The sequence below is a fragment of the Rutidosis leptorrhynchoides genome, chromosome 3, assembly GCF_046630445.1.
Source record: "Rutidosis leptorrhynchoides isolate AG116_Rl617_1_P2 chromosome 3, CSIRO_AGI_Rlap_v1, whole genome shotgun sequence".
NCBI classification, from domain to species: Eukaryota; Viridiplantae; Streptophyta; class Magnoliopsida; order Asterales; family Asteraceae; genus Rutidosis; species Rutidosis leptorrhynchoides.
The window spans coordinates 635,208,594-635,232,635 of record NC_092335.1 but is presented as its reverse complement, the minus strand read 5'-3'; the positions used below and the strand labels follow the sequence as shown (position 1 = coordinate 635,232,635).

Sequence of the window (24,042 nt, the reverse complement as noted above, 5' to 3'; positions counted from 1 at the left end):
ATTATGAATATATATAATTCTACTTTTCTAAAATGTTTTATGATATAACGATTTCCATTATTTTAACCTTTTAACAAAATGATTCTTAAATATATTTAGTTTTGAAAAACAAAATTATCATATTTATTTGATTTAGTTTCAAAAGTACAAAAAAAAACGTTTTCAGTTTAAAAAGAACTTTATTATTAAAACGTATATATCTTTTATAAATATCTAGAACCACTTTTGACAACTCATTACTTAACCAGTATGATAAAGATAACGATATTTATATTTTATTTTATTAAACATATATAACGATTTAAATTAATATTATATATATTTATACGCGTAGTATACGTACATAGTTTTATACTTTTACTATACTTTAACTTTACCTTTACTTTAACTTTAATAATTAATACTTTAATAATTTACTTTAATAATTCATACTTTAATAATTCACTTTAATAATTTACTTTAATAATTCATACTTTAATAATTCACTTTAATAATTCACTTTAATAATTCATACTTTAATAATTTACTTTAATAATTCATACTTTAATAATTCACTTTAATAATTTATACTTTAATAATTCACTTTAATAATTCATACTTTAATAATTCACTTTAATAATTCATACTTTAATAATTCACTTTAATAATTCAAAAATTTATTATAAATAGAATTCAATAGGTTTCATTATTTCATAGAAACTTGAAAATATATTTCTCTAAACTCTCTCAATCGAATTACATATAAATATTTTCTTTGTATTATTTCAAGATATTATTAGTATACATAAAATACTACGACGGAGTTATATTCAGACGATTTCAAAATAAGTTTTCAAACGGGATAGAGCTAAGGAAATTATGGGTTATAGCTATGGAGGTTATGGGTATTGATCGAGGGTATTGCTCGTGAGGTCAACCTAACGTTTATCATTTTCGTTGCGTCTACGTACTTTCCTGCAATATTGAATCACAATATTGATACGTTCGTGAATCCGAGACAAACCCTGCACTTGTTCAGTGCCGTCATATACATAATTGCTACGAAATACAGTATTGTGAGTTTCATTTGCTCCATTTTATATATATTTTTGGGACTGAGAATACATGCGCTATTTTTATAAATGTTTTACGAAATAGGCACAAGTACTAAAACTAATTCTACGTGGGTTTAAACCAGAAATATACCCTTAGCTTGGTAACATTAAACTACTTGTCTATGTACGGTAGGCGCGAATCCTAAAGATAGATCTATTGGGCCTGACAAACCCCATCCTGATTATGGGATGCTTTAGTACTTCGAGGTTATTTTAAACACACCTGATCTGGTGTACTTCAGAGGGTAAAACATGAACGTTAAGGCTTGTTACCGGGTGCCTACAACTTATAGAATACTTTTATACACTTGCGAGTGTACGGATATTTATGGAAACTGAAATCTTGTGGTCTATTACTATTACGAAATGATTGATTATGATAAACTAATGAACTCACCAACCTTTTGGTTGACACTTTAAAGCATGTTTATTCTCAGGTATTAAAGAAATCTTCCGCTGTGCATTAGCTCATTTTAAGGATATTACCTGGAGTCATTCATGACACACTTTGAAAGACGTTGCATTCGAGTCGTTGAGTTCATCAAGATTAATATTAAGTCAATTTTATTTGGATGTAATATGAAATGGTATGCATGCCGTCAATTTTTGATGTAAAGAAAATTTGTCTTTTAAAAACGAATGCAATGTTTGTAAAACGTATCATGTAGAGATCAAATACCTCGCGATGTAATCAACTATTGTGAATCGTTTATAATGTATATGAACGGGTCCTTTCAGATATGCCGTTTTGAAGGTAATGAAGCATACATTACTACTAAACACTAACAATTAACATTTCATGGCATTCAAGCATCAAAAGTTCATGTCAAGAACTATCAAACCCTAGTCAAACATCACAAAATCCTTAATCGGGTTTTTAAAGTTTTCTTAATCAACCTACACATCAAAATGTAGCTAATGATACTAGTAACACAATTAAAACATGAACTTTAACAATTAAACAACTTTTAATCATCCAAAATCAAAGATTAAGCTAACCCACTTCAAAAGTTCAAACTAGTTACTCAAATCAACAAATCGAGCAAACAAAACATATATTCATGCTAGACACGAGCCATAGACACTAACTAACACAATTTCAAGTCAAAAACACGAATTTATAGAAATCTAGAGTTTTTAGAAAGTTACCCAAACGAGATGAAATTGGTACCAAAATGTAGAGGATGAAGAGAGGATCACGAATATGTAATTTGTTTTGATGTTGGCCTCCTAGATCGAATTTAGATGATGATTGAATGAATTGGGTGTTATGGTTGTTCTTGCAACTAGAGAGAAAAAGAGGAGAAAGGAGGTGGAAGGTGGATGGAAATGAATGGATGAGAATGGTGGGTTGACTAGTTGACCTAGTCAACTAGTTTGCCCACTTGGCAACCTCGATCCCTCAAGTTTCAAAGCGGGGGCGGGAATTAACCAAACGAATATTTTAAAAACGCTCGAGTAAACGAGTGATGTTATAATTAAATAACGGGAAAAATTAAGAACGTTAGTCATCGGAAAATACGAATTTAAATAACGAAAGATATTATAAAAAAAAAAGATGGTGTTAAAAATAAATTTAACGGAAAAACGCGGGATGTTACACCTTAAAATAGAATACATTATCTAATGAAACATGGATATCATCATTAATGAAATTAAGATTAAAACCATATTGTTTCAAAAGGGATACAGAAATAATGTTTCGCGATAAATCGGGTGCATACAAAACATTTTTCAAAATAAGTTCCAAACTACTTGGAAGCTTTAGAATAAAGTCTCCTTGAGCTACTACGTGCACCTTAGCTCCATTTCCCATGTAGAGACTTGATGTTCCCGCTTCTTGTTTACTTCTTTTGAACCCCTGCATAGAATTGCAAATGTGAGTTCCACATCCCGTGTCTAATATCCATGTATTAGAAGAAGTAATACTAAGCTCAATGTATACCATATATACATTACCTGAGATTTGCCCTGCATCCCTCTTTTCCTTCAACTCCTTTAGGTAGACCGGGCAGTTGCGTTTCCAGTGACCCATTTCACCGCAACCGAAGCACGGATCTTCCTTGAGGTTAGCTTTACCGGTAACCTTTTGCTTCTTGTTGTTGTTGGTTGGGGTAACCATCTTCCCCTTTCCCTTGCCCTTGCCTTGGTGGGCGGGTCCTTTCCTCTTAGCCGCCTTCGGCTTGGAAGTGTTATTGGTTTTGGACCCGTCTTCATTGATCGTAAACACGGGTGAAGCCCTTTTACCCATGCTTGCCTCTGCCGTCTTAAGCATGGCATGTAATTCGCCAATGCTTTTATCCCAACCATTCATGTTATAGTTTAACACGAATGTGTCAAACCTCTTCGACAATGAGTTAAGGATAAGGTCCGTATCTAATTCATTAGACACGTTGCAATTTAGACGGTTTGCTCGATCAATAAGGCTTTTCATCTTAAGGACATAAGATGAAACGGATTGGGTGTCGTCCATCCGACATGCATGAAGCGCTCGGACCGTTTCAAAGCGCTCAACACGAGCTTGTTGAAGGAACATCTCCTTCAACTGTGTGATCATGTCATATGCACTATGATGCTCAAAATCCTTTTGGAGTTCGGGTATCATAGTCCCAAGCATGAGGCAAGAAACTTGCAACGAATCGGTGCAATATTTCTCCCAATAAGCCATGGCTTCCGTATCATCCTCGTCCGGTTGATCGGGAATGGGGTCTTCCAACACATACGTCCTGTCCTCTAGTTTGAGGACGATTCTTAGATTGCGGAACCAATCCATGAAGTTTGTATGGTTGAGTTTTTCCTTTTCGAGGATTGACCTTAACGATAGGTTGTTAAAGTTAATAGGTGCGTTAGGAATGTTGTTGTTGTTATTGGCGGCCATCTACAAAATGTAACAAAGTTGTTTAAATATCAATTTTAATTTAACAATCAATACCCTTTAAATCCAATTGATATTTATTAAATTTTAGAACCCAACGATAAACCAAATTTCGGTTAGGTGACCTTTATCCCGTCATTTGATTTAGCTAGGTAGTCATTATATGACAATTGCAATCCTTTTGCAACTTCTAAGTTATGGGATCATGCAATCCTTTTGCATGGCATATTATCCCATCAACGCCTATTTGTTCATCATGCTTCGGTGACCCCAAGTTCACGATTTCCAAATCAAGTCGTCCTACTTGTGTAAACGTGTAAACTTAACATACAAGTGGTTAGGTGACCTTTATCCCACAAGCATGCGAAATTCACCTTAGTTATATTAGTTTGTTCATGACGGTTAGGTGACCTTTATCCCATCATGAGTTCCCTAATATGTCTAAGTGTCACATAAAAAGATGGCGTTTAACTTGTTTACCTTGTTTGTTAAAGGGATTTTAAGTTTTCATTATTTCTAGTTTGAGAAAACTTTTATGCCATACACCAACATGCATTTAGTGTATGGTTCATTTGAAATCCATTTTCAAGTCATGTAATTTTAGCCAATTACTTGATATAAATCATTTTATACATATGATCCTTATCATGTTCTTAATAACCGTTTATTGATTTCCTTTTTGCCATTTCAATTTAACCGATTAAATTGTGGTTTGGTAAATTTCATGTTGTTAATAGTTTAACCAATTAAATTTTAGTTTTGCTTGTTGTTAACTTGTGTGATAACTTGTTGTAGTAACATGCACAATCCACAATCATACAAGAATTAAAACAACCACGCATGCAAAACAAATGTTCACAATCAAGCCTTTTGGTAGATATTTTGTTTAGCCGAAAACAAAATGCCACCGGTCAATGGGTAAAACACAAAGTAAGAGGTTTTAACCTCCCACTTAACCTAGCATCCACATGCTTCTTGTGTTCTTCCTTGTGATCTTCATGCATCTTCATCTTGTTACAAAATATATCCTAATACATTTTGTCTAGAAAATGAAAATATATCCTAATCTATTTTACATGCCAAATATAAAATAAATTACATAACCAAAATTAATATTACAAACCAAATTGAATAAATATTATTACAAACCAAATGAATGAATTAAATCAACCAAACATGCATACATTCAAACATAAGGTCAAGGCTTGATTGTGAACTTCAACATACAACAAAAAATGACCAAATGGCAAGTTCCAAACCCATTTAGAACCTCCCAAAATTCGGCCAAAATAAGTACCCACCCAAAAAATCAAAGTTTTTTTGCATTTTACTTGCATGCATGTTCATAAAATGCAAAATTATAGTGGGTTTAATAAATCATCTCGAAGCATATTTCAACAACTTCGGCTCTAGATACCATTGTTGGGATTTAACAAGTTCCATTATCTTTAAAACATTTTAAGAATCAAATTTAAAGCGGAAGCATGTAAATACCATATTAGAACATGTAATACTTTAACCAATTAAAGTTAAATCCCAAGTAGGATCAAGTTGTGAAACATACTTACAAACTACAAGTAAGAAGAGAGATTATACCTACTCCAAGCTAAGTAATGAATGTAGAAGATGATGATAATGAATGTAGCTTCAAAATGATGAAACCTTAAGGAGAAATACCTCAAACTTTTGCACCAACACCTTACCTTTTGGTTAGGATTTAATGACACTTGAAATTAGCTTGAAAACCAAATTTAGAACCACCTTAATTGCCCAAAAAGGCCACGGCCTAGCTGCAGCTCCAAAAGGTTTTTGTGCAGTTTTTTTGAAGTGTAAAAATGCAAGTGAAGTCACTACCAAAGAGTCAAAGTGCATGTATATGGAAGTGGGAAAGTATGGCCAAGTGTTGGAGTCATTAGCATGCTTTCTTACAACTCCAAGGCCACTCCCACTTTGTTTAAATTAATTAGTTTTATATAAGTTATATGTTTTATAAAACTTTTATATAAAACTTCCATATATTTATAATGCATATTTTATAAACTTGCATATTTATTTATGTACATTTATTATATAAAACCAATTTATATAAATGTAACATAAATTAATTAATTATTTAACTCATAAATAATTAATTCCATATTACATAAATTATTCCATAATTTATATATCTACACATCAAGTAATACTTAAGAAAACCATTTTTCTTAAAGTTCAAGTGTCGCGCATTTAATCAACGATCCAATCGTTAAGATCAAATACAAATAAGGTGTCGGTAAACTTGTTATTAGGTATGACCCGACTTGGATCAAAACATATTAGCCACATTAATTTAATATGTCTCTCGGGCATATGAAATACCTTCAGTATAACCATAACACAATATTTGATGACCATTAATTCATATTTTGTAAACTTTTAAATATTTCTATCGCATCATAATAAAACCATATCACAATATTTGATGACGATTAATTCATAATTCTAATGGATAACTTGACAAGAATTTCATAGCTCCTTACGTTAGATGATAGAATTTGTAAAAACTAGATGACAATTAATATTAATCAAAATTAAAAATTGATAAATTGGAAATCACGTATTTTTTACCTTATACATTTTGTTGCTTAGTACGTCATGTTGTTACAATGTCAAGGAACCATTAATTTATGTGAGTTAATTGGAAAAGAAAAGCATTTGTGATTTTATATAAAAGGATTTAACTATATGAAAGAACAAGAAAAATAAATAAAAGAATCATGGTGTTGACACTTATGTACAGGGGCGGACTTAAGTGGGGTAGGTGGGGCGCCGTCCCAATCGATTTTGAAATTTTAGTGAAAAATTTTTGGATTTTTCGACTTTGTCCCGGATGAATTTTTTCCCCTCAAAACCTATATATTTAGTCCCAAAACCTTCGAATTTTGCTCAAAAATCCTCAAATTTTGCCTCAAAAAATTCAAATTTTGTTTAAAAATCTTTAAATTTTGCCCCAAAATCTTCAAATTATGCCCACAAACCCTCAAATTTTGCTAAAAAACTTCATATTTTGAATAAAAAACCTCAAAATTTTACCCCAAAACGTCCATATCTTGCCCAAAAAGTTGCTACGGTGTTAAATTTCCCCCCCGCCTCGGGTAAAAAAGAATCTTGATTACGCCACTGCTTATGTACGAAGTAAAAGTGTTCTCATTACCCTATGATCAATACGTCCAATTTAAAGAGTAATGTTTCATTACCCGCTAATTAGCATTCATTCCATTCCTAATAACATGTCAACTAACCAAGCCTCTAGTTAATGATAATCACTATCATTTTCTACTCTCTAATACTCTCGAACCATAGCCAAGCACACCTTAAGTATTAACTACAGAGTATTTAACTATTAACTATTACTACTTCCGTCCCATATTAATAGTCCAGTATTTCATTTTGTGACGTCCTAAATTAATAGTCCACTTACATAAATAGAAAAGAATAAGAAGTTTAAGTTCTATTACGCCCTTAATGTATGTGGATATGATTAAATGAGAAAGAAAATGTAAGGATAAAACTGAAAAGTAAGCAGACAGTACACTATTTTTATGACATTTTTTTAAACTGTGTACTTTTTATCTGTGAACTATATTCTTGTAATTTAGAGGTTAAACTGTTATAATTATTTTGGTCAAATTATGTACATATCAACAACTGAGGGGTTGTTTTTGAAACTTTACCAAACATAAAAGAAACTTTACATAACCAACCTAAAACATCAAACTCTATATTTCTAGGGCTTGATCAGGTTCAAATCTTTTCGCTCTCATTCTTCTTCATTCTTCACACAGTGAAACACGCCCTAGTATTTAGAAGCTTATTATCAAAGATGCTGACAGCAGATATACCACCAAATCAAACAATTTACGTCAAGAATCTCAACGAAAAAGTGAAGAAAGAAGGTACCGATTTACTGTTTTTACCTATTTCTTTTATACGGCTGTAATTTTTTATGTATGTTGAATTCTTATGTCTTGAAAAAATTTAAATTCGATTATGACAGCAGTTTTATGTATGATGAACTTGTTTACTGAATATAAGTGTTAAGTGTGTACAATTGTTTCCATAGGTTGTCAATTGTATTATATAAGGTAATGATGATTATAGTATTATCTATGATAGTGAGGTACTCTGGTTAAAAAGTAATTTAGTTAGTTAAGTTGAAAAGTAACTGTAATTTGGAGTGTAATAAGGTATGATGAATTTGGTTTGCTAATTTCTGTGTGATATGATCATTGGAGTATTGAGTGAAATAGGTTAATGTTATGTTTCATGTACTAGTAATTCACGGGTTTTTAAAGGAATTTTTATGTAATGATACGTTATATAATCAACATGTAGATAAACGAACATAATTCATTAAGTTATATGAGATAGAAAACAACAGTGTTTAAACAAATAATTGAAAGAACAACAATTAAAAAGACGAATACAAAAAACATAATCTTAAGTTACAAAACATTAACAAACAAAATGAAAACCATCTTGACAATTCATTACTACCAAAAATCATCACATAGCGTGGAGGCTGTGTGTGAAAACTCCTCTCTTATATGCTCATTAAATCCAATACAAAATCTAGCTGGTAGGATAGCTGGTAGAATGACATAGCGCTGCTTATGGTTTGTGGCATAAAATACAACTTTTACAAAGGTAAACACTAAAAAAAATGGCAGCTCATGGTTTATGGCATGTTTAATACTCACAAGCAGTTGGTGTTCATACAGTGTGACACTAATTATAGTTCCAGTCAGTAACTATCTAGGCATTCAGCTCCCATGCTTCAATGGTATCTACTGATTTAGCTATGACTTTATTTAGTTCAAATTATTCGTACTATTTTCTAAAATGTAAACGATAGTTACAAATCTTTTTGTGTAATCTATATAGCAGAAAAACAATGATACTTTAATAGGTTCTCAAAACAAAAAAGTGGTACCGTCTAAGCAACTCAGATAAACAGCCTGCTACAAAACATAATAACTGATTTCATGAGACCTGGCCTTTTTAACATCAATTTATTCTTTATTGTCCCTGCAAATATTTTCAGCTACATAAAGATTATACAATACAACTTATTTTCAGCTACATGAGACCTGACCTGACCTTTGTTAAAATTAACAATACAGCTATAGTTCAAAACGATCAAAGTTGTAAAACACTAATCAACAAAACAAAACACAAATAAGATAAAAGCATGTTCAGATGGGTGACGATTAGATTTTTGCATATAAAAACATCCAAAATGTATTTGCATAAACATTAAATGGGTTGTGACTATCACATGAAAGACATTAGAGCCTAAGTCACAATACAATATCTAGTTAGTCAAACATTGGCACAATACAATTAATGTGCAGATACAATTATATAGAATCAAATAATGTCTTTGAGATCTCTACTTGAAATAATCATATTTTTAGTAGCAAGACAATCAATTAAGGGTCCATCAATTAGGAAATTCATCATACTATAGTTGAAACTATAATAATGACTAAATTGAATCCTACTGGAAACATCATTTAAAACTGGTTAGTTTGCATCGTAAGTTATATTTCCAATGGGTAGTTCAAGAGCATACACATAAATGAAAGAATTCAGATGTCTGCTAATAGTGTTGGTGTTAACTTCTCCTAATTAGCTCGAAACTAAAACGTTTAAAACTGCAATCATCCGGTAGATCCATACTTACAAAGAAAAACAAAGAACAATAAGATAAATGCTTTAAAAGTGTCTATGCTCTATAACTCGCCCAAATTAATCATTTATATGAAGCATTATAAGCAATATGGATTTTGTCTTTTTCAATTCAGGCATTTCATCAAATAATCATTCACTGAGTTTCTTGATTACATCTTATACAGTCACAAATTCTAACAAAAATGACAGTTCATATTGTATACTTTGTTTGAGACTTCCAATACAAATGCTAAGATATTACAACAAATATTAATTGTTAAATTACAAAGCCAAAATTGTAAGAGACGGCGATCCGCATCAATAACAATAACAATAAAGCATTTCATTTTTAGCATCGAGTAGTCAACATCAAAAGAAGTCACATACCTCGATACTTCTATATTGAGCATAAAGATCTTCAACATCAATATCAAAACATCCATTCCTTAAAGATATAATTCATCTCAACCTCCTCCTATTAAGAATTTAAGACTTCATAAAAAGTCAAACTTATAATCTCAAAATAATTTTTAATCAAACTCATTAATAGAGAATAGAGAATCCAAATAATTACCATATGCATATCCCTCTGATCCAATATTGACCCAATATTGTCTGTCTCTTTGATGCTCACAATAACGTTTGCACTGGTTCATCTAGATAACCAGATTGGTGTATAGTATGACATAAAAGAAACTAATGAATCATATTACCTGAATGAGTAAAATAGACAAATCAAGCCTTAAATAACTCCATTTAGAATATGCAATTTGAAAAATTCGTAAGCAGAAACTAATGGAATCCATCCATATCTTATCATAAGGCTTAGTTAGAATGCTCATTTAAAGAACTTTAAAAAATTCTCTTGACTCGTCTATTATAGTTGGGTCAGAATAATAAATAAAGCAACATGAATTCAGTTAGGAAATCAGTGCATTCATAAGAGCTTGAATGAAAGTATGGCCAAACCTACAAATTTCTAACAAATATGACGTGACTTTTCTATCACAAATGGCCATTTAAGTATATGCTGGTAATGTATATTTCTAAATTCACCTTTCACAAAATCACATACAAAATTCATTTATTAATCCGTATATAACTTGAACTTGGGTATTACACTATATAACTCTTAAAAAAATTTCATTTATCTTCATAATCTTCTAAATGTCATTACTCAACTTTTTAAAGCAAGTTTTTTTATGAAAGATTAAACAAAATACTAAATGTTTAAACACCTCAAAGATGTTATAGCATTGACAATTGACATTTGCAGATCAATACTAAGCTTAGTCTTACTGGGAGTGCTACTGATCTGTAAACCCCCTCAGATTACGAACGTCTCCATTAAAATTGTGAATATGAACTATCTGAAACAATACGAAGTATACTATAGATCTATACTGACTTTGGTAAATGATAAAATTTAAGACGCAAATGAAAATTCATATTTACTATATATACACTAAAGTAATAACCGGAGGGATTAATCACTTCCTTTTCAAGATGTCTACACTCTGAAATCTATAACTAATAACCTAATATTTAAAATCTTAATAATACGTACTCATATAATGATTCAAAATTTGTATCACTTGACCTAAATAAAGCTAATATATTCAAAGTCAAAGAATACTGATAATCAAACTCAAAACATGTAAATAGGAGAAATACTCATATAAAAACAAAGAGCAATTATAAACATTTAAGATCAAATAGGATTTTCACCTGGACATTTATACAAACACTTGGCGTGCATCGTGATTGATCAATGAACAAACATAATCATCATTTAACTGTAATTTCATCACAAAACATAAATTAGTAATATTTTCATGACTTTTTCAATATGAGATATACTTTATGAAATCTTAGCCAATGAAAATTCATGTAGAAAACGATTGAAGTTCAAGGTCATTCAAAACACAGTTAGAGCCAAAATACAACTAATTTTAAGACATAAATTGTGAACGTGCAATAGCATGGATTCAACTTAAAATCCAAAAACATAATGGATACCTCAGTTGCATGGACCGAATCAGAAAATGTACAACAGAAACAAACATCGTTCGACAACCGGTATTCCTCATCCACCATCGTCGACCTTGAATCGATAAATCATCCCATGATTTCAAAGATCAGTTAGATTTCTTCTGAAAACTTCATTTCCAAATCTATATTTTGCTAATGGAGGTGGCGTGAAGAATGAGTGAATGAGGCAGGTGTGAATTAGGTTATGGAAGCGTGCTTTGTAAAGCTATAGTTTGTGTTTTCTAGGTTTTTTTTATTGGGGAAGAGGAAATAATGCATGAAGTAACCAAGCTCGCTCTTTTCAATGTATGTTTTAAACGATTTTTTCAAATAAAATTAATTATTGTTTACTCCTGATCTTTTTAATATTTATAATTTATAATTTAAATTATTTTAATTAATTAATTACAATTAATTAATGATGTAAGCAATAGGTCATTAGGAAGTGCCATGTGTCCATTATTATTTTTTAACCTAATGTTTTAATTATTCCATGATGTCATACAATTAGCCTTTTATAAGCATTGTATAGACGAGTATAAGAAGTTTACTGTAGTTTTCAAGTTTTGTAGCTGCACGGGATGACATTGGACTTGAAATTTTGTAGTATACCGATAAACAAAAAGTGCATAACTTGATTTTTTTGGTATAATTCAGTGAAAGGGAACTTGATTATCTCGTTCTTTGATATGGATAATGATTAATAAGTGTTGTGTTCATGGCTAAATGTGGGATCCACAATATCTAGATTTAGTTGACGGTGCTTGTTGTCTGAATATTAGGATCTCAACTTTCAAGTCTATGCTTTATTAGCCCGTGAATTGATACTTAAGTTGTTAGTTGTTGCTAAAGTGGCAGTTCATGAGGAAGATGGGAACTTTAGGGAAAACTAGTAAGTTATATAGCTTAATGGTTATAATTAGCTTCCTTAAAAGCTGTTATGATGTGCTATTTCTTTGTTGGTTTGGAAGCAGTTTATGAATGAAAAAAAAAAAAAAAGATATAGTTTGTGTGATAAGTTGTAGCTATTCTTGGAACTTGGAAGTGTTGTTTGAACTTTGAACAGTTATTAAATTTCTTATCATGGTTTCATACTACTATCATAATTATCGACTAAAGATCAGAAGTATAAAGTATGCTAGGGGCAAGACTAAGTGCTAACTGCTAAATCAAGAAAATGTAAGAGCTTTAGGCCAAAAGATAGTCATTTTGTATGTTGCAGGAATCAAGCTAAAGATAGAAATGGGAAGCTTAAAAATAGGAGGTTTAATTGTTCAAAGCCTGTAAAAGTTACAAATCTGTCAATTGATTAGTTGCATCAACTCTTTCCTTACTCGAGTAATGGAACTGTTTGTATTAACATAAACATATCAAATAATCCAAATATACATGTTGCTAACTAGTATCCTGCTAGACAAAAGTATATACATAGATGTGATCGGATAATCTTGTTAGGATATTAATTTGAACCATCACTCTATTTTATAATATTGTTAGCATAAATGTGATTTGATAATAGTTGGTGCTAAATATTAACCTTGCCGAACCTATGGAGCTCTGTAGTAATGAGTAATGGCCTATTAATATTTAAAAAAAAGTAGCACACATAAATAATGCCACCAGATTCAAGATATAAGTGAAGAATATAAAGTTATAGCCAGAAAAAGAAGTGATAGAAACATGATTAAGCATGCTCAGCTACAATGAGACTTTTGTTAGGAAACTGCTGGCTGAAATATGAATACTCTTTTAATGTTTTATCTATGTGGATGGTAAGCATATGTACTTTTGTATGCGCATATACTTTGTTTTCCTGTTATCATTTGTATATATAGAAGTGAACATCTTGCTTCTTAAATTCGTCATGCTAATCACGTGCTGTTTTAATGATCAGAGTTGAAAAGGTCTCTGTATGCTTTGTTCTCCCAGTACGGGCGGATTCTGGATGTTGTTGCTTTGAAGACGGAAAAACTGCGTGGGCAAGCATGGATTGTTTTCAGTGATGTTACTGCTGCCAGTAATGCAGTTCGACAGATGCAAAACTTTCCTTTCTATGACAAGCCTATGGTAAGTTTACAGTCATGAACTAATCATATGTAGATATCCGATATCCCAATACGTTTGAAGCTTGCACTACATAATTGTAATTTTCATGTAGGTTATGTACCCTAAAAACACTAGCGTAGGCTATAAACTTATTGTTGATGTGTCATTTGTCAACATGTATAAAGTTTTGACCTGCTAAATTCTTGTGAACCTTACGTGGCGATGACATGGCGCATACATGGCATCTTGGTGGAATTTTATTGGTAGAGATTGAAGTTAGTGAGATTTAATAAAACTTTGTGTAATTTCATAGTGAAGTATAATGGGTTTGAGGGAGTAAAGTTTTTGTAAAATTAAAAAAATAAAAAAATAAATAACACTTCCATTAAAAAAAACGTCACATAATTAGTTTTACGGACCAGCAGGCATGGTTTAAAAAAACGTACGCCTCATACGCCTCGAGGCGCGCCTCACTACGAAATTGTAATTCACCGTTTCGAAACGAACGACTCATTGCTGGGAAAAAACGTACGCCTTACACTTCCGCCTCACTACAAAAAACGTACGCCTCAATGTTTTATAAAAAACGTGCGCCTCAGAGAAAAAATAGAGAAAAAATAGCGGGAAAAAAGTGGCGGCTAAATTAGGGCCGCTAAAAACCATGGCGGCTTATTAAAGTTATTTTTGCCTCCACAAATCATCAATTGGCATTAAGCAAACATCGATTGGCCTTCAGCAAACATCAATTTCAAAAATCACTCTTCAGGTAATCTCAATTTCAACATCGATTGGCTTATATCTTTTTCTTCTGTTTCTTGACTTTCTTCTAATAATATTTTCTTTTTCTTCTGTTTCATGGCCGTTTCTCTTCTTCCATGGCTGTTTCTTTTCTTCAACATCACTATCTGTGTCCAGGTAATTTCTTCTTTTATTGAATTTTTGTATAAAGTAAAAGATTGATTCTGAATTTTTATGTGTTATCTAAACTGTTGCTCACTGTTTCTCTTCTTTTATTCTGATACTTTTTTTTTCTTCTTCCATGGCTGTTATTCTTCTTCAAAAATCAATCTTTTATCTAATAAATTGTGCTGATATCTTGTGCTGATGGTTTAATGCTACTGCTTAATGCTTGTTGATCAATCAGTCAATTGTGCTGATCAGTCAACTGTTTATGCTACTGATTTATGCTAATAAATTGTGATGATTTATGCTAATAATGGTTTAATGCTGCTGCTTAATGCTTGCTGATCAGTCAATTGTTAACTTGTTAATGGTTTAATAACTTGTCTTGCTACTAATTTATGCTATGAAACAGTTTGTTAACTTGTTATGCTTTATGTTACTGATTTATACTTATTTATGATTTATGCTACTTATTTATGCTATGATTATTGTGTGTACACTTTCTTGTAATGTTATTTGATATTTTGATTAAATATAGTTGCTCACTTGCTCACATGAAACAGTTGACTGATCATGAACATGCTATGAAATAGTTTGTGAATGGTAAATGGTTAATGGTTTAATGCTCTATTTGGCTTTTGCTAGGTAAATGGCTAGTAAAAGGAAAGATCCCGCATGGAAGTACGGGGTAGAAATAGAACATAATGTACCCGAAGGTGTTGGGAAAAAAGGTTACAAATATATCCAATGCAATTTTTGTGGTAAAACCATCAAAGGGGGAGTGAAAAGAATGAAAGAACACCTTGCGTGTACACACAAAGATGTTGCACCATGTGAACATGTTCCTCAAAAGGTGAAAGATGAAATAACTTTGTACTTGAAGCAATTCAAGGATAATAAAATTTCTTCACAATCATACTTTGAAGAGAATGTGGGAAGTGGGGCATATTACAACCCTACTAACAATAGTGGTACCGGTTCTAGAGGCATGAGAGGACCAATGGACCGGTTTGTAAATGAGCCCAACGATAATGGACCGGAAGCGACATCGCCGAATGCTAAAGAGCAACGAAAACAAGTGTGCATGGATATCGGCAGGTTCTTTTTTGAGAATGGAATCCCATTCAACGTAGCAACTAGTCCTTCTTTTACAAATATGCTACGTTCGGTCGGAAATTTTGGTCGTGGATTCAAGCCCCCTTCTATGCATGAGTTAAGGTCATGGATCCTTGATGAAGAAGTTAAAACAACAAACGCAATGGTCGATGACATTAAGGCTACTTGGAAAAAAACCGGAGTTTCATTGTTATCTGATGGTTGGTCGGACATGAGAAATCGAAGCTTGATCAACTTTTTAGTCAACAATCAATATGGGACTGTTTTTTTGAAGACTGTTGATGCATCAGATTGTATAAAAAATGCTCAAAAAATTTTTGAGCTACTTGATGAAGTTGTTGAAGAGATTGGTGAAGACATTGTCGTGCAAGTGGTGACCGATAATGCTAGTGCATACAAGGCCGCGGGAAACTTGTTAATGAAAAAGAGACCAAGCTTGTATTGGACCCCGTGTGCGGCCCATTGCATTGATTTAATGCTTGAAAAAATTGGAGAGTTGCCTCAACACAAGAATGCTTTGCTTAAGGCCAAAAAAATTAGCAACTTCATTTATAATCATCAATGGGTATTGAGTTTAGCCCGAAAGATGCTAAAAAAAGATCTTCTTCGACCCGCCGCCACAAGATTCGCCACGGCATTTTTAACCATCCAAAGTGTTTATGAATTAAAGGCTCGTTTGCAACAAATGTTTGTGTCAAATGAATGGAGGGATTGTGATTGGTCTAAGAAAAGTGATGGGAAAGAGGTAAAGAAGATAGTGATGGATGATACATATTTTTGGCCTTCGGTGGTTTATTCTATTAAAACCACAATGCCACTTGTTGAGGTTTTAAGACTTGTTGATGGGGAGAAAACACCGGCAATGGGGTTTATATATGGAGCCATGGATGAGTGCAAAGAAAAGATTGCAAAAAACTTTAATAGCGACGTCTCATTTTATAAAGAGATATGGGAAATCATTGATAACAAGTGGGATTTTCAAATGCATCGTGACTTGCATGCGGCTGCGTACTACTTGAATCCACGATATCGATGGAGTCCCAATGTATCCGAGCATGCGGAGATAAAGAGAGGGTTGTACGGTGTCTTGAATAGACTCGTCAAGGATACGAATGTCTTCATGAAGATTGAAGATCAATTGATTGAATACAAAGAGAAACAAGGGTTGTTTGGCTATAAAGGATCTTTGCTATCGTACAAGACACGTCCACCGGGTATGCTATTGTTATTGCTCACTTGTATGCTACTTGTATGCTGACTTGTATGTTAGAAAGTATGGTGAATGCCCAATTGCCTACTGATCAAATTGGGTACTTGTTAGAAATTTATATACTACTGATTATATAATAATTGTTAGAAATTATGCTACTTCTATGCTACTGATTAGAAATTTATATACTAATTGTTAGAAATTATATACTAATTGGGTCACTTGTATGCTACTTATCATTTAGATTTGGCCTTTTAGGTGTTTTTACTAACATTTCTTTAAAAACTTAATATATAGTTCAATGGTGGGACCAATATGGAGATGATACACCGGAACTCAAGGCCTTTGCACTAAAAGTTATAGGTCTTACATGTTCGGCTTCAGCTTGTGAGCGTAATTGGAGTACTTTCAACCAAGTGCATACAAAAAGAAGAAACCGTTTGGGTACTAAAAGAATGAATGACTTGGTGTACATCATGTACAATAGAAAGTTGAAGCAAAAATTCATGAAGAAGAAAAATGAAGAAGAAGATCCTTTATGCATTGAAAATGTCATGTCTGATGATGAGTGGTTAATTGGTGAGTCAAGTGAAACTCATGCCGAAGAAGATGGGGGGGAAGATAACATTGTTGGTGGAGACGGAAGTAGCGGTGCAATTAGGGAGGAAGTTGGTTGCTCATCATCCAGGAAAAGAAAAGCCGTTCAACTTAATTTGATTGATGAGGATGATGAGGATGATGACGAAGTGAATTTGAATGTGGGAGATCATGATGTCCCGAATGATGTTGATGATTATCCTTATGTTTTTTGAGCTTGATTATAATCTTTGTTTTGTGTTTTTATGAGTATTTGTTGATGTAATGAACTTATATTTGAAACGGTTGAAACTTGTAATGAACTTATAATTTCCTATGTATTTTTTTTAACTCCGCCTCGAACGTACGCCTCGCTTCGCCTCGAGGCATACGCCTCGCCTCACAAATGGAAAACGCCTCGAGGCACGTTTCCGTTTTTTTAAACCTTGCCAGCAGGTAACCTGTCACAATTTGAAAGTTTATGACCTACAATGGTATTTTTTGGGATATATAGCCTTCATCGGAACAAAACTGAAAGAAAACATATGACCGATTTGTAGCTTTAACCCTTTTCATAAATGACTTGGTACTACTATTAGAATTTGAAGTTATTGCAAATGGTAACTTTAAAGGTCATCTTGTTCGCTGTGAATACATTTGCATCATAGTTCATATATTCAACAAACATATAAGTTGATTCAGTACGGCTCTAGTTATTGAGTCGACAGCAAGCGTCGATTTATTGGCGACTTGACTGACTCTTAGAGCGTAAATTATTATTCAGGCAGGATTTATAACCCATGGAAATTTGATTTTACCATTTTCATGGCGTCTCAATTTTATTTTATTTTATTTTTTTAAACTTTTTTCCTTCTTATTGGCCGGAGGTCCACTCGGAAGCAATCTCTCTATCCGTCGAATAGAGAGAGGGATGACTTTCTCTACTTTTGAGTGTGTTTTCATTATGGGTGGAGAAATGACTTGTCTTTATCCTCGGATAGGGGAAGGATTGCCTACATGTCACCTTCCATACACCACTTATGTGGTATTGGGGGGTTGTGGTGGTGGTGGTTGTTGTTGTTGTATATAAGTTGATTTAGTGAAAGTTACTGTCATCTTTTGTTATTGCATTAATTTATTCTTTTTTGTGATTTTACTTCTGTTGTATATTCTATTTTTTACGAAGTTTCTAACATCATTTTGGTGCAATGCAGCGTATCCAATATGCTAAAGGCAAGTCAGATTGTATTGCAAAAGCAGATAATACATATGTTCCAAAAGAAAAGAGAAAGAAGCAAGATGAAAAGAGTAAGCCATACACCTATTCGAATTTTGTTTCTCTATACTTTTATGTAAAGTGTTTTGTAAAATTATTATATTATATAACCTTCAAGATAACCTAATTTATCTGGACAGAAAGGTTTCTTAATTATCAATAAATTATGAAAAACACAAATGATTAACTGTATCGGTCAAATATTGCAATTTTTCCTATTATTTATGTATGAAAGATGGATACATTGTTCCTATCATTCAAGTAATTAAGAATATATGTTTTGTATGTTTTTTTATTTATTCATTTATTTAAATTTTTTCTTAAACTTCAATATGTATACAGCTGAAAATAAGAGAGATGCTCCACAAGCTCCTAATGGTGTAAGAACAGACAATGGAACCCCTGCTGTAAGTTTCTTAAAACCGAATTTACTTGAGGTGGAAAATAAACTAATTATTAATCAACATATATGGATGGATTAATTGTTTAATTATTGTTTTAATCTTTATCTCAAACAGGTTGACAAAACTATATTCTAATGCATATACCTCTTAAATCATATCAATTTAAATATCAAAGATATTGTTTATTTTCGTGCTGATGAATTTACAAACACGTGCAGGCAACATACAGGAACGGGAAGTCAAACACACAAGAAACCGCACAACCACCAAACAACATTCTCTTTATACAGAACTTGACACACGACACAACAGAGGACATGCTGCAGCTTCTGTTTAAACAGTTCCCAGGTTTCAAAGAAGTACGAATGATCGCTGCAAAGCCAGGTATTGCGTTTGTAGAGTTCGATGATGATAATCAGTCTTCAACTGCAATGCAATCGCTACAAGGTTTCAAGATCACTCCTCAAAACTCAATAGCAATCAGTTATGCCAAAAAGTAAGCAAACAGTTCCGAAATTGTGTTGTGGTAAGTGGGTTATTTGACCTAATTACCCCTGCTAATCTTGTGAGGAATTTTGTTTGTATGCGATGATTAGTTATTATGGACGGGTGAATGTATGTATACAACGTTACAGCATCAAATTTGCCATTATATTACCTGACATGATAATGGAAAATAAGTTATCTTTTCTGATAATTTATTTATTTGATGCCAAACTTTTTGAATTGAAATGAAACAGACAAGATTCTAGTTGAAATTGTCTCATGTTGGGCTAAAACTACTCAAGGTAAAAGGTAAAAGGTTTTCCTATTCGGGCTACCTGGGTGGGCGAGTAACCCGACCTCATACTCTGATGTACGCAACCCAGCAGGATTACTCCCTGGTTGTTTCTAACCATTCTCTGGCCACCACTAAATATTCGTTCCAGGCGGGATTCGATTCTGAGACTTCTTGCAAGGAACTCAGAGCTTCAACCGCTGAGCTATCTAGTAATTAAAGCTCTGTAATTGATAAGTGATGTTTTTTTTATTTGAACAATTGAGCTATGTCACTAGGTGTTCACTGTTGCTAATGTGGCCCCTTTATCAAGTACTTGAGTTGTTTTGTTTTGTTTGTTTTTTTTTCTTCATAAAAACCAGTTTGTAAAAACACCACACTTTAACCATAATATAGTATGCAATGTCACTCGTAATGAAAGCAATTTAAATTTAAATTATTATTTATAATATTGTTTTATTATTTATAATATTGTTTTATTTAATATATTTCTTGGTGTGTGGAAATTCTTGAAATGGAAAGATTCTATTTTTCATGGCAATAACAATGTGACACATCAAGTTGTAATCTCGATATATTTCATTGTATTCATTAGTCGTCTTCATTAATTCTTCGAAACAAAATTTAGTTACAAGAGCTAACAGTTCTTTTCTTTTGACGAATCATAATTACAAAATCAATGTCATTTGAAACCAAATTTAGTTACAAGAGCTACAATTTTTTTCTTTTGACGAATCATAATTACATAATCGATTTTAAGATTATTAGACATAAAAGCTCCTCCAGCATTGCATTTCCTCATATATAAAATTTACAACATCCGTACAGATTACACCTTTTTGACAACTCTTTGGTTGGTCAAATGAGATAATGGATTTGCAACAAATTTGACTTTTTGTATACTTTTCTATTATACTTACTTTTATTTAGATTTATTTTTTTTTTAACAAGAAAGATTATATATATATATATATTTTTTTTTGGTTACTCAGGAACTCCCCTACGAACGAATCTTTGACTCCCCCGCAGAGGGTAAACCTGGGGGAACGAGCCCGCTGAGTGCCAGACCCGCTACCGGATGAATTGTCTTTCGACATCCCTCCAGTCATCTCCCTTTTTGAACAAGCCGAGGCGGAACTCAAACTCGAACCCGGGTGGATGCTATCATGGGGATAGCTCAGTGGCCATCCAGGCTATGCCCGGATGATTTTTATTTTTATTTTTTAACAAGAAAGATTATATTATATTATAAGGTTGATCACTTAATCAAAGCAATGAAGGACCAAAACAAGGTACAAAGACGGAGATAATCTCGGTGTTGAAATTGAAAGACATACAAAGGCATTAAGGCCTAAAAACATAAAAAAGAGGGATTTTGGTCCCAAACATACGAATGTAACCCGTGACACAAAATTGAGGCTCGTTGCCCAAAGGAACACTTTGAGCTTAATGTTGCGCACGATAACCGAACGACAAGTGTATTTATTGTTGAAGATGAACTCGTTTCTAGCTACCAAAATCGCCCAAATAGTCGCGGGGCCAATCAACTTCCAAAACTTCGAGGCTTTGATGCCCATACCGAAATACCAATCGAACGAAAAATCTTCAATCGATTCCGGAATAACCCATCTAAGATTCCACCATCTAAATAACTCCGTCCAAATATTAAAAGTCCATCTGCAATGTAACAAAAGATGGTTGATAGTCTCGGTTTCTTCAAAAAAACCATACGCATAAAGTGGATTGATTGGGAGGTAAGATATGCCTTCGAGATAAAACGTCTCTGACCGGGATACTCTTCCTAAAAGCTAACCAATGAAATAACGCAACCTTTGAAGGTATTTTATTATTCGAAATAAGTTTCGGCCAAATAGGGGTAGAGATATCTCTTGAGTGAATTATAGCACTAATTGCATCGGCAACCGAAAAATCGTTACTCGTAACCGCACTCCAGATAACACGATCCTCCTTGCTATCGTCCAAACGAAAATTCGATAAAAAATAATGGAGAGGTGCAGCCTGCTGTGAATCGAATTGTGACAGGGGAAGAGGTAACAGCAAGTTCCAACCTATCTGTTGTGAATCTACTGATGCAGGCAAACGAAAACAAAGGAGAGTGGCATTGGGCTCGAAACATATATGGAACAGAAAGGGGAAGTCGTCTTTTAGAATCCTTCCATGGGCCCAAGCGTCATGCCAAAATAAAATTCTTGACCCGTTACCGATATTCCACTTCCAAACCGTGGGCCCAACAATGCATGATAATGAATCTTCTTTTTGAAGGTTAAGCAAATCCTTCCAAATTGGGGAGAGTTGAGACGTTTGTAACGAAGAGACGTTATTCATAATCTTTCCATTGAATGACGGGCCAAAAGATGTTGCAACAATAGACTTCCAAAGACTTTGTTTGTTAGAATTCATACGAGCCCACCATTTAGCTAGCATTGCCCAATTTTTTAGACGGAGAGGAGTAATACATAACCCACCCAAATCTTTTGGGAGGCATACCGACTCCCATTTAACAAGACACGATTTCTTTTTAAGGCAATCGCCGCTCCATAAAAAATTTCTACGTAACCTTTCAAGTTGTTTGATAACCGAAGAAGGAGTTTTGTAAATAGACATATAATGGAGAGGGAGGTTGGAGATAACCGCATTGACCATTACTAGCCAACCTCCAAACGAAAGACATCTTCCCTTTCAACCCGCAAGTTTCTTTTTGAACTTTTTGATAACAGGCTCCCACATAGAAAGTTTGTTACAAGATAAGGAAATTGGAATGCCTAGATATTCTAGCGAGAATACTCCCACTTTGCATTCGAAAATAGCCGAAAAAGATAACATGTCCTCTCTTGACACATGGATGCCATATAACGTAGTCTTGATGGCATTCATTTGTAAACCGGATAAGAGGAAGAATAAATTCAAAATATGTTTGATCCGGTGAAGTTCTTGTAAAGAAGGGTGTGCAAAGATGATGGTATCATCCGCAAATTGAGAAATGTTTAACTTCAAGTCTTGCCCAAAACAACACCCTTTCAACAACCCATTGTCAAGATCTCTTGATAGAAGTTTGCTCAAAATCTCGGCCACACAAATAAACAAAAAAGACGATAACGGATCGCCTTGTCGTAATCCTCTATGCATAACCCCTTCTCGAGAAGGAGAACCATTCAAAAGAACCGAGAAGTGAACATTGGATATGCAAGCTTTTATCCATGCAACAAATTTATCCCCAAAACCCATATTGAGCAAGACCTTGAGAAGAAATTCGTGAGATATACAATCGTTGGCTTTCGAAAAATCGATTTTTAAAAGAAGAATGGGTTTTTTCTTTTTCTTAGCCATGTGAACCACTTCGTTCACAACCATGACTCCGTCCAGTAACAATCTAGTCGGGACAAAACCGTTTTGATTTTCGCTAATGATGAAAAGAATAACAACTTTTAACCTATTGGCAATTGATTTCGCAATAATCTTGTATGGGGCATTGATAAGGCTAATAGGTCTAAGATGATCAATCCTTTTAGCCGAGTTGGATTTTGGGATCAAAACAATAAACGAAGAGTTGAAACCTTTCGGGAATGATGGATGGCTATGAAATTGTTCGAACATATCCATAATATCTTCTTCCAAAAATACCCAAGCTTTTTTGAAGAATTGTAAAGAGAACCTGTCCGGGCCCGGGGTTTTGTTACCATCAAAATTTTTGATTACATCAAAAATTTCTGCTGCAGTAAAAACATTTTCTAACGAAGATCGAATATGAGCAGGGATGATATTGAGATTTAAAGAGTCCCAATCTAACAGCAAAGTGGGATCAGGCAGTGAACTTTGAGCCGAAAATAATGTTTCAAAGTATTCAATTGAATGATCTTTGACAACTTGTGGATTTTCCTGCCATACATTATTTATCTGCATACCCGAAACATTGGAAGATTGTTGTCTAATTCGAGAAACGATATGAAAAAATCTTGAATTCTCATCGCCTAATCTTAGCCATTTAAATCTAGACTGCATT

The 24,042-nt window shown here is 33.3% G+C and overlaps 3 protein-coding genes across 4 annotated transcripts; 2 read left to right on the top strand and 1 right to left on the bottom strand.

The window, feature by feature from the left end:
• The first annotated feature begins 7,737 nt into the window (after nucleotides 1-7,737).
• Nucleotides 7,738-20,234, top strand: LOC139899070 (U2 small nuclear ribonucleoprotein B''). Its single transcript, XM_071881885.1, has 5 exons — nucleotides 7,738-7,904; nucleotides 13,607-13,779; nucleotides 18,778-18,871; nucleotides 19,182-19,246; nucleotides 19,462-20,234. Exons 1-5 carry the CDS (start codon nucleotides 7,832-7,834, stop codon nucleotides 19,741-19,743), a joined length of 687 nt encoding a protein of 228 aa, XP_071737986.1. The 5' UTR covers nucleotides 7,738-7,831; the 3' UTR covers nucleotides 19,744-20,234.
• On the top strand, nucleotides 14,359-17,900 carry LOC139899069 (uncharacterized). Of its 2 annotated transcripts, none has more exons than XM_071881884.1 (3): nucleotides 14,359-14,524; nucleotides 15,307-16,991; nucleotides 17,285-17,900. In XM_071881884.1, the coding sequence occupies exons 2-3, from the start codon at nucleotides 15,311-15,313 to the stop codon at nucleotides 17,797-17,799; spliced, it is 2,196 nt and encodes a 731-aa protein (XP_071737985.1). In that variant the 5' UTR covers nucleotides 14,359-14,524; nucleotides 15,307-15,310; the 3' UTR covers nucleotides 17,800-17,900. The 2 variants fall into 2 exon arrangements, with proteins under 2 accessions (XP_071737985.1, XP_071737984.1); XM_071881883.1 differs by having other exon boundaries at nucleotides 14,359-14,673.
• A 1,049-nt stretch (nucleotides 20,235-21,283) lies between the features above and the next one.
• Nucleotides 21,284-22,685, bottom strand: LOC139902383 (uncharacterized). Its single transcript, XM_071885016.1, has 2 exons — nucleotides 21,787-22,685; nucleotides 21,284-21,698 (listed from the first exon to the last, which is right to left on the bottom strand). The coding sequence occupies exons 1-2, from the start codon at nucleotides 22,683-22,685 to the stop codon at nucleotides 21,284-21,286; spliced, it is 1,314 nt and encodes a 437-aa protein (XP_071741117.1).
• Between the last annotated feature and the right edge of the window lie 1,357 nt (nucleotides 22,686-24,042).

Excerpts from the sequence above, each read along its gene's own strand:
- LOC139899069 (XM_071881884.1), top strand. The coding sequence starts at position 15,311 with ATGGCTAGTAAAAGGAAAGATCCCGCATGGAAGTACGGGGTAGAAATA. Across the intron at positions 16,992-17,284 it reads GTACAAGACACGTCCACCGG|TTCAATGGTGGGACCAATAT; the intron begins GTATGCTATTGT and ends CTTAATATATAG.
- LOC139902383 (XM_071885016.1), bottom strand. The coding sequence starts at position 22,685 with ATGGTCAATGCGGTTATCTCCAACCTCCCTCTCCATTATATGTCTATT. Across the intron at positions 21,699-21,786 it reads AGAGACGTTTTATCTCGAAG|ATGGACTTTTAATATTTGGA; the intron begins GCATATCTTACC and ends GTTACATTGCAG.
- LOC139899070 (XM_071881885.1), top strand. The coding sequence starts at position 7,832 with ATGCTGACAGCAGATATACCACCAAATCAAACAATTTACGTCAAGAAT. Across the intron at positions 18,872-19,181 it reads AAAGAAGCAAGATGAAAAGA|CTGAAAATAAGAGAGATGCT; the intron begins GTAAGCCATACA and ends ATATGTATACAG. Across the intron at positions 19,247-19,461 it reads CAGACAATGGAACCCCTGCT|GCAACATACAGGAACGGGAA; the intron begins GTAAGTTTCTTA and ends AAACACGTGCAG.